At 40.0% G+C, this 14,744-nt stretch overlaps 1 protein-coding gene across 1 annotated transcript; it reads right to left on the bottom strand.

Moving 5' to 3' along the window:
• Window positions 1-1,385: 1,385 nt before the first annotated feature.
• Window positions 1,386-4,744, bottom strand: LOC127755531 (3-ketoacyl-CoA synthase 20-like). The gene is made up of 2 exons (XM_052281208.1): window positions 3,922-4,744; window positions 1,386-2,590 (listed from the first exon to the last, which is right to left on the bottom strand). The coding sequence occupies exons 1-2, from the start codon at window positions 4,672-4,674 to the stop codon at window positions 1,778-1,780; spliced, it is 1,566 nt and encodes a 521-aa protein (XP_052137168.1). The 5' UTR covers window positions 4,675-4,744; the 3' UTR covers window positions 1,386-1,777.
• Window positions 4,745-14,744: the final 10,000 nt, after the last annotated feature.

Here is a 14,744-nt window from a genome sequence, read left to right on the forward strand (position 1 = left end):
TCCTGTACTTTTCTTGTGAAGTACTCCACCTAACATGTTGCTTCTTTTACCATCACTTGGAATCAATTGATCATATTGTCTTAATTACGTGTCAAAATATACCAACATGGTATTGAATTAGACACAGTCTAATACTACAAATCTCGGAGAGATTTGATAATTTAACACTCTTTTCAATGGGTTTCGATTATTTGACATCCTGGCCCACTTTCATTCACTCAGATGGTCCCATATATCATCCTCACAAATGTCAATTAAAGTAATTGGATAACGAAAAAAGTGCCAAATTATCAAATTTTTCCAAATCTGGATAGACTAGTAATATGAAACCGAACATTCTTCTATCAAATTTGTGGTATATATTGTATCTAATCCAATATTATATTGTTATATTTTAAGAGGAGTATGAATTTTTTTCTCCAGACTCATGTGGGACTGAGAGAGTACATTTTCTCCGTCTACATTTTTCTTTCCCTTTTCTGCCTTAGCTTAAAGAGAAAAACAAATCGGGTACCGTCCAAAAAAAAAAACTCCTACAGGGATCATTTTACAAAAAAAATAATCCTGCAAATTACTTTTTTCTTCTCTTTCTCCTTGGACTTGTCATGATTCATGAACTGTGGCGCTTTCGCAATGCAACGTTGGTGATGTGTGCCTTTTGCTTATGCAGCTCCTCAAGTGAAGACAAAAAGAAATGGCTCGATCGATCTGAGGCTTGGAGTTAGGCAGGCTGGCTGATCTTGACGTCCCGGCTACCCAATCAAGTGAGGTCCAGTATAATCATTGACAAACGTGTGCTAAAAAAAGTGGAAAAATTAGCAGTACATGTAACTGACATTACATAAAAGTACACCTCATAATATGATCAATAGCACATTTGTTAGTTGTCAATTTGTCTCTTCTCACCAAACAATTAAGCAGTGCAATGCGCCGTAGATTAATTGGCCAATCAAGAAGTCAAGAAACTGATTGCCAAACTGATTTTTCAGCAAAGGACATATAGGAGAGCATACTTTCACACAGTGGCACATACAAGGGGAGATTGGCATTGGCCTGACCCCCTCCAACAAAATACATTTTTTTAGTTTAAAATAATTTTACAAAATACTTTAGATGATTATATGTAATCTCTGCTTTCGCAAGCTGCCTATAATCTTTATATTTTTCGGGCACGGTTTGAATTCACTTCGAGTTGCAATGGAAGTGTACTGTGTTTGAACTTTGGAGCTTAGTACACCTACACCAGTTATGCCTACACCAAAGTACACGTTGATTACTAGCAAATTAACGGCAAATTTAGTAGGTTTAGAGAACAAAGAGAAATGATGGGGATTATCCGGCCCAAGTTAATATGATTCACAAGCCCAAAAGAAAGTCCACCAAAATTTAGCCCAAACATATCACATGGGGATATAAAACGTGGCCCATTAGGCCCATCCCATGCTATATCAGTTACACATAAGTTTATACAATTTGGAAGGATTGATTTCATTCTTTTTCCAGCCCACATCATCTATCTCAGACTCTCAGCTACGATGAATCCAAACATCAGGTTCCAAACCAAGTCACCTTAGTTTAAACCATCATCAAATTTAAATAATGTTTACAGATTGCCTGACGTTACAGCGTACATTAATTCGAATTTGATGGTATATACTTCAAAACCCCAAAAGAAAAAAGAGAAAAGAAAATAAGAAAAAAACAAGAAAGAAACTAAGAAAAATAAGTCAAACAACCGAGCCTGCAAGAACCACCATCTTCCTCGTCGGCGGCGACCTCACGACGACGCGGCGTCGGCGGTGGCGGTGGCGACGGCCTCCACCTTGGGCACCTCGACGGGGAAGTTGTGGATCTCCCCCGCCCACGGGTTGCGCTCGTCGGCGCCGGGCTCGACGGTGCGGAGCGCCCTCCACACGGCGCTGTTGCACTTGAACCCGGAGCCGAACGCGATCTGCCACGCCGTCTGGCCGCGGCGGACGCGCCCCTTGGCCTCGGCGTACGCGAGCTCGTACCAGAGCGAGCTGCTCGACGTGTTCCCCCACCGGTAGAGCGTCATCCGCGACGGCTCCATGTGCCAGGCGCCGAGGCCGAGGTTCTTCTCGATGGTGTCGAGTACGGCGCGGCCGCCGGCGTGGATGCAGAAGTGGTCGAACGCCATCTTGAAGTCCGGGATGTAGGGCCTCACGCCGGCGAGGCCGAACACGCGGCGCGCCACGAGCGACGCCAGGAACAGGATCTGCTCGGACATGGGGAGGACGAGGGGCCCCAGGGTGGTGATGTTGGTGCGGAGGGCCTCGCCGGCGACGGCCATGAGGTCCTTGGAGAGCGCGACGCCGACGCCGGCGGCGTCGTCCTCCTCCTGGAACACGCAGCGGTAGGCGCGGTCGGCGGCGCCGCTGTGGGTGCGCACCGTGTGCAGCAGCTGGTACTTGGCGCGGCGGCGGTCGCCGCCGCGGTTGCTGAGGAGGATGGCGGCGCCGCCCATCCGGAAGAGGCAGTTGGAGACGAGCATGGAGCGGTTGTTGCCCCAGTACCAGTTGAGCGTGATGTTCTCCATGCTCACCACCAACGCGTACGAGTTCCGGTGAACCTGCAAAAACACGCTCAAATTATTAGTTTCATGTCCTAAATGTTGTTAAAAAAAATCTTCTTTTCACTTTTTAAAACTATTTTGTTAAGTTTATTTTTTTTTAAAATTATATTTATCATTGTGTACATGATTCACTAAAATAATTCAGTTAATAATCTGTTCCAAAAGGCTGTGTTCGTTAGCAGTGAATCGAGAGAAAACATCTCTTGTTTTTTACATGAATGTTTTCCGAACTCCTAAACGATACTATATTTTTGTAAAAAAAATATAGTAAAATAGTTTTAAAAATCATATCAATTTATTTTTTATAATTTAAAATAATTAATATTCAATACATTATTAGCGCTAATGACTTATCTCGGTTTATGTGTCTTCTCAAACTTTTTTTTTATTATTCACTCAAACATATCCTAAACGGTGCATCCTCACGGAGGGCAATTCTCAACCACGAATCGAAGAACTTTTTGAGTTTAGTGCAGTGGGTCTCTCTTTGGGCGATCTAGCTGTCGTCATCAATGGCGAGCTAGCTAGGGCACAAGTTGATCGGACCAACCACACGCTGTGCTGTGCACGCAGGTGGCGGTCTCCTCCGCGCATTGATGATTCTCGGTGTGGTCGCCGGCCATTAACGGCGGCGAGGAGCTAGCAGAGGTGGTCGGACACGTCACCTGTGTCTTTCTAGCAATTTGTACAGTTATTATTGCTGCTGGCTGGACCATTTTTGGTAGTAGTAGTGACCCAGCAATTAATCCCCAAGCAAGCTGGAGAGATGCTGATCACTGATCAGTGATTTTTTTTTTAATTTTGTCTATGGGTTGCAACTAATTAAGCAGGTGATTAACAAGATTGGAAATATTATGTAGTTTTATACAAAGGTTAATTGATTGATTATTAATTGGTTCTTAATATGGTTGATGTATCATACCTTTGGAACCAATCTAGGGATGACTATTTGAGATTAACTTGGTTATTATATCGTCAGAGATAGGAATAACTACTTGCGAGGTTGATTGTGCAGTGTTAGTTAATTCTTTGGTTTATGTATATATTTTGTACTAGCTTACAATTAATTTGGTCAAGTCCCAAAATTATATGTGTATAATCAAAAGAAATTTCAGAATTGACTGACCATCTACAGTTTACCCAAAAAATGTTGATTGCTTAACAGTAGTGTGTTAAGCTAGATTTAATATCGGTTTAATTAGCTAGACTACAAGAAATAAGTAAACATCATGAATTAATTGCTTAATGGAGAAATAAAGATGTTTTTTCTGTTGGTAGTTAGTAGCTTAATGGAGTAATTAGGAGGTAGGAGTAGTAATTAATTAAACCTGGAGCAGCTGCTTGGCGAGGTCAATGGAGATGAGGCCGGCGCTGCAGCCCATGCCGCCGAGGTTGTAGGTGGCGACGTTCCCGCGGAGCTTGTAGTGGTTGACGATCATGGCGGACAGCGACGGCGTCGGGTTGAAGAGGCTGCAGTTGACGACGACGACGCCGATGTCCCTGGCCCGGACGCCGGTCTTTGCCAGCACGGCGTCGATGGCGCCGAACATCACCTGCTCCGCCTCCCGCCGCGCCTCCGCCATGCACGGGTTCGGCGGCGAGTTGAGCACCGCCGCCGGGAAGTAGGTCCCCTGCCCGAGCCCCGACCGCTCCAGGATCTTCCGCTGGAACGCCAGGCTGTCGCCGGTGAACGCGCCGGCCGCCGCCGACTGCGCCATGAACGTCTCCCTCGTCACCACGTGCTCGGGGCCGGGCTTGTAGCACGCGAAGTCGAGCAGGTACACCGGCCTCGGCCGCCGCATCAGGTAGGCTGTGGCGAGCACGACCGCCGCCGCGAGGAGAGCCACGGCGAGCGGGAGGTTCGACGCCAGCAGCTCCCGCGCCGCGGCGAGGTCGTCGGCGCGGGTCCGGGCCAGCCGCGACGCCCGCAGCGCGACGGCCGCGGCGGCCGCGGCCAGCACGAGGTACGGCGCGTTGGAGATGGCGTGGTGGTAGAGCAGCTTCATCTTCCCCGGCCGGTACGGGCCGGCTCCGGCGGCGTCGGCGGCGGGAGCGGTTTCTTGGGTGGCGGTGGCGCTCATGGTGGATAGGGGAGAGGAGATGGAACGCGGCGGAGGGCGGTGGTGGTGGGTGGTCGGAGATGGCGGGGAGAGGGGGAGGGGGATATATAGCGGCGGTGGTGGTGGTGGAGGTGGAGGTGGGGGGTGGGTGCAACCACCGGGAGCTACCATTAATGTGTGCAGTGCAGTGGAGGGAGGAGGCCGAAGGCGCCGGGAAAAGGGGGAGAAGGGCTCGCGCGTACGTGGCGCGGGTTTTGGGTCTGGCTCGGTCGGGTTAAGAGTGGATTCTAAACATGTGAGGACGTTTCTTCATCCTTTGCAAGTTACTCAATCCGTTTTAGAATGTAAGTCATTTTAGCATTTCTCATATTTATATTGATGCTAATAAATCGCATAAATATAAATGTGAGAAATGCTAGAATGAATTACATTGTGAAACGGAGGAAGTACTTAAACAGTGATATACTCCCTCCGTCCTGCAAAAAAGAATCTAGGACGATGTGATATATTCTAGTACAATGAATCTAGATAGAGGTATGTCTAGATTCGTAGTACTAGGATGTGTCACATCTAGTAATAGGTTGGTTTTTTAAGGGACGGAGGGAGTACAATTTTAGAAAATATATTAACATGTGATGTGCTCCCTCCATTTCAGATTATACGATGTTTTGGCTTTAGTCAAAGTCAAACTGTTTTAAGTTTGACCAAGTTTATAGAAAAAAATAGTAACATTTTTAACCCAAGACAAATTTATTATGAAAATATATTCAATTATTGATTTGATGAAACTATTTTAATATTATAAATAGTATTATATTTTCCTATAAGCTTAGTCAAACTTGGAACGGTTTGACTTTGACCAAAGTTAAAATGTCTTATAACCTTAAACGGATGAAGTATCAATTTATACACATACAGGTTAGAATATAACTTTCTATAAGTTAAAAAATCACAACTACTTAATCATTTTTTTTACAATATGTATTAAATTTTAACTTGTATATTTTTATAGAGTGACCTGTCATATATTAATCAATCTTGTTGATTTTTTTAAAAATATAGTCATTACTATTTAAGTGATTTACAAATAACGAGATGACATTCTTTTTCCAATCGGGGTTTGATTATGGTCACAGCCACGTACGTTTCCATGCTGGACATGGATGTCCTCTTGTGTTCAAACAACTGTCAGTACTTTTTGACTGATTCATTTTAACTTTAACCATTAATAAATTTTAATGAAATGGGTAGATAAAATTTTAATGAAAGTTTTATGGACCTATTAAGATAGAACACACTTTACCTTTAAGTATTTGTATTTTTTTAAAAAAATAATACAAGATGAATGATCAAAGTTTAAAGATAAATAGAATAAAGTCATAAGTAGTTGAACATGGAGGGAGTAGATTATGGGTATGTGTGGCTGCACTTTTTTTACTGTAGTGTAGTCGACACGCATAGTGTGTTCTATTTATAGCTGAGCAGTCGAACATTTCTTACTGTAAGATTTGTAATTTTGGAAAAGCCGGCCAAAAAGTTTTTCGATTGGTTAGAGAGTGGGTTAGCAACTTAGCATCAGCAACAGGAGGAGGAAATGAAGGGGCTAGCTAGGTTTGACGGAGAATAGGGTGTATAGCTTAATTAGATGTGGATAGACCGAGGGTGTGTGATATAGCTTGCAATAGACGACCTTAGATATGACACATTTCAGTCGTTTTCTCCATCATCAATATTGTTGTCACAACTCCCTACCGTCCTCTCTCTTTTTTAACTTGTCGTCTAGAACCTCTCTGCGTAATCTCCAATTTATAAGTTTATTATTTTACCTAATCTTATTATAACATATTATGGAAAAACATATACTATATTTGTCAAATTTTTACATGAGATATCTCATCAAACTGAAAAAATAAAATAAAATATGTAAGTCAATTTTTCAGAGGAGTGTCAACTACTCAATTCATGTAAGTATTTTGCATATATAAAGGCAGACAAAGACAATTAATTCTCATGTCTCAGACTTAAGGTTTTGATAGGGACAAATCCAGGATCCTTCAGCCCTCCTCCTTCTCCTCTCCCTCTTCTTCCACCTTCCCTCTCTCCTTCTACCAGTGATAATCCAGTGGGGTATGTGGGGGCTCGAGTGTCTCCCTAGCATCCACGCTGGATCCACCCCTGTTTGTGATCTAGACTGTTTTCTCATTTACTTTCTTAATGAGATCCGCTTCGTGAAAAAAATAATATAGAAGTTTTCAAAAGATCAAATAAATCTAATTTTTAAATTTACAATAGTTACTACTTAATTGTGAATACGCTAATGATATTTCGTTTTCACGTGCCATTGAGCTGATTCTAATGCATGCGTCATAAACTTTATTGCAGGTATACATATACAAAGCATGCTATACACATGCAAAGTAAGTGTATCTCAACTATTTAAATTTCTTGTGGTGGAACCAGTTCAAACTGAGTTTAAGTCCTAAATTTAATGGGGTTGCTCGTAGGGGTTCAAGTCCTAATAAATTGGATGTACCAACATAATCTTTTGGAGGTACTCATAGTGGTGAGTGTTTGTGTATTATGAGCGTATACGTCTATACTAAACACGCCATACATGCTCTTCGTACTTACACACATTGAATTAATTAATTAAATTGCTAGCTATAGTTGGACATGCAAATATGATGTTTACTAATGGAATAGAGATCCCGGCTGGGACATGCAAATTAAATACACATAGAGATTAGTTTTTTTTTTCTCGTTGATGGAAACTGTAAACCCCTGCACCGTTGTACGGTTGCACCGGCCCAGACGAACGTACGTAACGTGAGTGACGTGCTACGTTTACTTGTAATTTGTGGTTGAGCCGATCGACATATATATCAGGCGCAGGCCAATTCAAGCTGATCGAATTCAACAACCAAAACCAAATCTGAAGAAGCTTGCTCCCCTTAATTAATTTGGTTATAGATGATCCAAAAGGGCATGTACGTACGTAGCATTTAGTTTGACCAAATTAAAGGCAATATTATATACAAAAGTACTCTAATTAAGGGGCACAAATTAAGCTTCTTTTCCAGCCGGACCGGTCCGTATAAAGTGGGTTGTTAATCAAAAACCTTAATTTAAAGAGGAGTGAATTTCAGTTTGAATCTCGTTTCTTTACCAAACTTTTACGTTTGTGTGACCTCCTTATTAGCCAACATTTTCCTTTTTAATTTGGACATCCTTTTATTCTGACTTTTTTTTCCATTTTGGACCATTTACACTTTTCCTCAAGCTCTAACTCAGTAATTTTCGGCATGAAATAAAATTGGACATTGCTAGGCCAAAAATTATAGTGATATGCAAAATATGCAATTTTAGCTTATCTTTTACCGCAAATTTTGCTGCTATATTCGGGTTTACCTTATTGTTATCTAAATTTCAATATTTGTCCATGTAGTTTTGTAATTTTTTATGAAGTGTAAGTTTATTTCATGTAATCACATTGTAAATTATTTTTTTAGCATTTTGTCTAAGAAAGAAAGGGCTTTATTGAAAATAATTAAGTAAAAGATCAGAGTTATGAGAACCATCAGATCATCATCCGAGCAAAAGGAAAAGTGACTTGAAAATTTTAAAAATATCAGTATAGCCTGAAATCTAAACACTCTTTAAATTTTAGCACAAATTAACTAGCTAGTATGCACTTCTAAACTAAGGGAGGCTTAATTGCGCAAAAATGATGAGTACGCATCCTTTAATTTGCAGCAATAGAATAAACACAATTTAATATTTTCTCCATTTCATATTATAAAATGTTTGGACTTTTTCTAAGTCAAAATATCTTAAAGTTGACCATACTAATAGAAAAATGTAGCAAGATTTTTAATTGACACCAAAATTAATTTTATTAAATCTAACATTAAAAATATTTTGATACTATATTTGTTTTCTATTAAAAATATTGTTATATTTTGCTATAAATTTTATCAAAGTTAAATATATTTAACTAGAAAAGTTAAAGTGACATATAATATAAAACGGAGGGAACGAACGACGCTGTAATTAACATCACCTTCACTTATACATGTTACTCTCGTGTCATTAACAAGCCGCGTGCATAAGCCCCCACGCGTCAAATTTCGTTCGAATTTCCTTATCACATATTTTCATGCCCATTTCATTGTCACCCCAACTATTTTGCTTTGATCACCCGTAAACGTTTAAACACAGGGCCGTACCAAACTCCTTTCGATCGAACCCATCTTTCTCCTCCATCGATTTATAGCGCTGCTAGCTGCTCCGGCCATCAGTCAACTACAAGTCCACAACTACTGACATATACTGCTACTGCTTCTGCGCGTCTCCAGCTCTATCTTATCTGGTCGAGACCCCGTCGCTGCAACCGATCGAATGAATTCAAGACGGCGGCGGCGGCGACATGTGCCCTCCTTCATCGCGTGCTCTACGTGTGGGAATAAACTGGAGAGGAAGGGTGTCGGCGATCGACGCGCGCGCCGGCCGACGTACTGACCGGCGACGTACACCTGCAGCATGGGATCGCTGCAGGGTTGACATGGGCGTCTTGATCAGTGCGACCAGTTGGGGGGTTTATACGTGTGTGTGCTTTCATTTTTGGGGAATGCTACTTACCGGGAATCCGTCCTAGATATTTAGAACGGGATCCCCTCCCCAGGTACGTTTTTATCCCTTTGCTCTAATCTCATCCGCAACTGCTTTTCCCATCTCCTTCATCTCACTTTCTCTAGATCTCGATACATACGTGGAAGAGACGGGCGGTGTGTAAGCAACGGTGGCGAAGCCGGCCGATCTCGCATGACTTTCACGGTGGCGGCGATGGCAGAGCCCGACCTCACATGGTATGTCCGTTTTCATGTAGTGCGTATTCGTTTGACGGCGCTCATGATGGCAGAGACTACATGAAAACGCTCATGATGGCAGAGACTATCTAGATTTCAGCATTGCTTCTCTACTATGAGCAAGATCCGGTGGTCTTTCTCTTGGCTGGAGGTACAAATTTCGTCCTCATCACCTTCTCTCTTCGTCTTTCTCATCTTTACCACTGGCAACGGGACGCATAAGCTTTGGTTTTTTTTCCCTCCACACCGGCAACAACATGCATATGCATCCGGCTTTCCTCCTCACCACTGGTACCAAATTCCTCCTCGCCACGGGTACCAAACACATACCCGTCGATTCCGATTGGTATCACAGTCTGATACCAAGCTAGAAAGCATTGCATCATACCTCGTAAGTATTATCGGATATCTTACCTGTATCATATAATACTCACAGGAATAAGAACATTATAGTGACCGGTTATCAAAACTTGATACCTCGTATATATCATCCTGTTCGGACGAGAAGTATAGTAGCCCTTTCAATTTTTTTCTGAGAGATTATATATATTATATTGTTCGGTTATTTATTCATTAAGTGAAAATGATAATTTCAGAACTATAACCTCAGATATCATAATAGCCAAGATCAGATAAGAAGCCATGACTTGACCGTAAAAGCCAGAGCGTCAAGGCTCCAAGAGTCGTCGTTTGTTTGTTTGAGAGACATTCCCTAACGATACTTTAACTCTATTTAATGAATTAATTGGTACTGCGACGATTCATTTATAAAAAAAATGCAGGGCTATGGTAGCTACAGTAAGATAATTAACCTTTGTAATAATGAACAGTGCTCACATACTGCAACGATTGTTCCATCTTTTCCTATATTATGCCAGAGATATGTATCACTAATACGTACCGCATAGTAGCAGAAAAATCTAAATCATGGAAGAGGTTATGGAAAGAGCATCACTAATTCGCTATCGATCACTATACAAGCTAGGTTGAAGAAATTAACCACGTGCGCAGGCAACGAGTTGTCGAGGAACGACCAGCCGTCAGATGCGTATCCAACGTACGGTTGGTCAGTTGCACGTGAACATCTAGCTCTAGTGAAGTCGTTCGGATCGATGGCCTAAATGCCTAATATAAACATTAATTTAAACCTGTTAATTATTTTTGGAACGCATACATAGATATTATATCTTCTTCTGAATGTATTTGACCAAACATTTTTCTGCATATATATACTAATTAATCTCGTGGTCATGTGGATTTGCTAGCTATAGTACTCCAGCTAGCTCCTCTTGTTTTTCCGTCCAGCCCCATATGCATGCACATATTAATACTGTACATATTTGCTTCAACTAACAACCCGATCATTTAATATTGCATGACTAACCATCTTCTTCTAGCTTAGGTGTGTGTTTTCTTCTTTTGAAAAACTTCTTCTTGTAGGAAGCGTATATAGCCGCTGGATTCCATGCATTATTTGCCAAACTAAAATCAAAGGTCGTTTAATTCTTCTAGGTCTTGCACATGCATGATCTGAGAGCATTATGATCAGGAGAACACTTAATTAATTTTAGCTTAGATGACAGTGAAATTGTGGTTGCATGATTTTATTTATTAACTAAAATGTAATTCAAGTCTTAGTTACGCTAGCATTGCTCTCGTTATTAAGAAGACGTGTTAACCAAGTTAATTAGTTTCCTCTTAAGTTTATTTATTATTTTTTAGTCAGTTTTCCTCTTAAATTTATTTTTGAAACAACCGAGACAATGCAGAGTTTTGTATTGATGTATGATCAGTAAAAAAAATAACAAATTTATAGCTCTGAAAGACTATAGTTAGGAAAATAGAAAAAGGACAATCACATCACGTGTCTACATTTGGATCCTCGCTACTGAAAAGCAAAACAGGATCACGACATCTCTCGAAAAATGGAATTTCAAAACGATACCTCTAGGGAGGATATGACGTTGAGAGCATCGCCGCTACCCATCTAGGAGATCAGGACATAGTTTTCACCGAAGAACACCATCAAAGAGAGAAGAAAGACATTTTGCAACAACGTCCCAACGCCTCAGGGTTTTCCTCTTAAATTTATGGCTCAAGAAGGAACAATATCCATTCCATACAAGATATATGCTCACGCAAGTAAAATTACCACGGCTCCAATTTGTCAATTGTGGTGGATCATCTCTCCAACCTAACAACCATACTCCATATTCATCATGCATACATATGTCATGTTATCCTCATGACAGCTACAGGTGGTGTGGCTATCTATCTAGGCAGCATCATCATCAGCTAATCTGCCCAACCAACACGCACTCATGAAAATCAGATATTTTTAGCAGCATTAAACTATATTAGATCTTGCATGCATGCTGCTGTTTGCTCTATGGCATTTGCATTTTTATGGGGTTTTCCAGGAGTTCTTTCAAAATGAAAAAAAAACTATTTTACTTTCTAAATTATTCTGTTGGATCACTTAAAAATGATTCACTTACTACTCAGTATAATTTCTTTTCTTTGTTTCTCTTTAGACTAGTTGTACTTTATGCTGAAATTTTGTAGTCCTAGATGATACAACTATCAAAATTTTCTTTGACTGTTTGCTTGCAATTTAAAACCTCTATGTCTAAAGCAGTCTCAGTTCTTTCAACTTATATAAATAGTAAAAAATATAAAATATAGGATCGTAAAGAGTCTTTCCCATTCCAAAATCTAGCCAATAAGGTGATAGGCTTATCCACTTATATATTAGATCCCTTATCCTTCCACAACTAATGTGTGATTATTCAACATAAAAGATATTGAGATATAATTAGTTATAATGCACTATCAACCCTAGCAAATTTTATTGCAAAACTAAAAGATTATTCTAACTAGTTGGGGGGTGCAAAAGGAGCCTAGCTAGAAATACTTTTGGGTTAAGGGATTCGGTGAAAAAAAAAAGGGGGAAGAAGCTATACAACATTCGACAGTTTTTTCAATGAAAAACTTTCAGATGTAACTACTGTGTAATTGCAATGTAGTTACATTTTAACTACTACGTAACTACAATATAAGTAATCAATCTGTAACTCAGATATAACATTGAAAAATTACGATGGAGCAACTGGTTAGTTGAACGAGCATGCAAGCTGCAGGTCTCGAGTTCAATCCTTGATGTGAGCATTTGATTTTTTTTTCCATTTTCCTCCACCAGTACAAATCTCAAAGCATATTGGACGGTTTAAATTTTAAAAGTTTTCATCCCTAAAAACTGTCGACAGTAGGATAGCAAATCCGAAAAAGAAATTCGGTGAAATAAATGGGCTTCTATTTCTTTAGAAAGTATATATACGTATACATCGTGATCTGCTACTACGTTTCACATGTTAGCAAAGGACGCATTGACACGGTCATCTACACATGATTACATACGTACAATTTCGATCGGTATATTAATTTCTCTTACCATGTCTAGACTTCCATTAATTAAGATGCGAGTATGTTTAGATTCGTTTATTAGAATATGCCATCGATTTATTTTGAACGAAGGGATCGAGTAGACATCTTCGCTTAATTTGTTGACTGTTGAGTCGTCTTCTCCTTCTCCTTCTACTTCTCCTCTCATTTATTTCCGGCCCAGCAGTCAACTACCCTCTGCTACTCCTCCAAACTACTAGCTCAGCTCTCACACTTTAGGTCGCCGGCCGGCCGACAACCACGGTCATGCTTGCAGCCAATAGCTTTGCTTTCCCGGCGCCATCAGTGCCCTACTGTTCCATGTTTTTTTTCCTCTTGGTTTGGACATATAATTTTATTTCATGTGTGATAAATTAGCTAGTGTGTCTATATTTTCTCTTGTGTTGATATTAAATATATATCTTGCACACTCGGTAGAGATAAAATGTTTTTCTCTCGCCGGTTCTTGAGAAATGGCAACAACATTAACTGCAAACATGGCAAAAATAACTTGTCTCAAGTGAAAGGAAATTTTATCCAAACCACAAAACACTTATATGACAACAACTATGGAACAACCTCTTCTTATGACTTAATCCTTACCTATAACTTACAAGCCAATCATTAATTACAATCTATTAGTTAGAGCTGTGTAACATTGTGTACTAAATATTGCTCTCTCCTAGTATATTGACATGCAATTATTTTATGTGTTTGGGAAAAAATCAAAGCTGTGGAAAATGAGATTTGAAACATACGGTATATAATACTACATTTATATATAGCATTATCGATATAAACTTTAGAGTAAACTAACGAAGTGACTAATACATCTAACCATGTCTATCTAAAACCGGTGGAATTCGTTGAAGGTCAAGGGGCCGGTCAACAAACGTGTAGCTATGTACGTGCTGGTGGCGGATGACCTCTTTAAATTCGTTCCATCGATCCGTATGGGTTCTAGCTAGCTAGCAACGTATAGCTGCAACTTGCACGTGACCACATCTCTCTCTCTCTCTCTCTCTCTGGGAAAAAATGATTTGCTTAGAATAGTTAAACGCATGGGTAATTTTTTGAGATTCCATTACTATTAGTTCATTTTAGCACATAAATGGAGCATTATTTTTTCGAGGAAATGGAGCATTATTTTTATTGCGAGGAAATGGAGCATTAAATGGAGTATTTATGATTGACAGAGGTTCAGTACACTCTCTCAGTTTAATTTACTCATTCATCTACTTTTGATAGTCATATTTTTAAATCTGAAAATTTTATTTTTGCTACGCATATTTCAATCCAACAACCTATCATCTTAATGATTTTCTCAGATTTAATGCGTGACTCTTCATTCTTCCACATAAGATTGGCTACATGGACATCAAGAAATATAAATATTAATGAATCGCTTGTTTACGATGAATGATTAGTAGCATGTTTAAATAGATGATAAGTATAATTACTTATTTTTGGTATGTGTGCCAAGATGAAATATGACTATTAAAAATAGATGAAGAGAGTATATTATAAGGGATTTTAATATGGGACGGAGGGAGGAGTATGTTTGAACATATGAACATTCCTGGATATGTACATATCACAATCGATCGAGGAAGAGCTTGCTAACACAGCGGCCGAACAAGAGCTTAATTAGCGCACACACGTACGTGCGATGACGATTACTACATTAAATAAAGAACGTGGATATGAATTTAATTTGTTTTGTTCGGTATATTAATATTCTTACTGTCATTAGCCAGACTCTACTTAAGAGCGCGTTTAATCATC

This window comes from Oryza glaberrima, chromosome 11 (assembly GCF_000147395.1).
Source record: "Oryza glaberrima chromosome 11, OglaRS2, whole genome shotgun sequence".
NCBI classification, from domain to species: Eukaryota; Viridiplantae; Streptophyta; class Magnoliopsida; order Poales; family Poaceae; genus Oryza; species Oryza glaberrima.

What these genes read in the sequence shown, in the direction of transcription:
- LOC127755531 (XM_052281208.1), bottom strand. Translation starts at nt 4,674, where the DNA reads ATGAGCGCCACCGCCACCCAAGAAACCGCTCCCGCCGCCGACGCCGCC. An exon ending in TCGCCAAGCAGCTGCTCCAG is followed by an intron (nt 2,591 to 3,921) that starts GTTTAATTAATT and finishes GTGTTTTTGCAG; the next exon opens with GTTCACCGGAACTCGTACGC.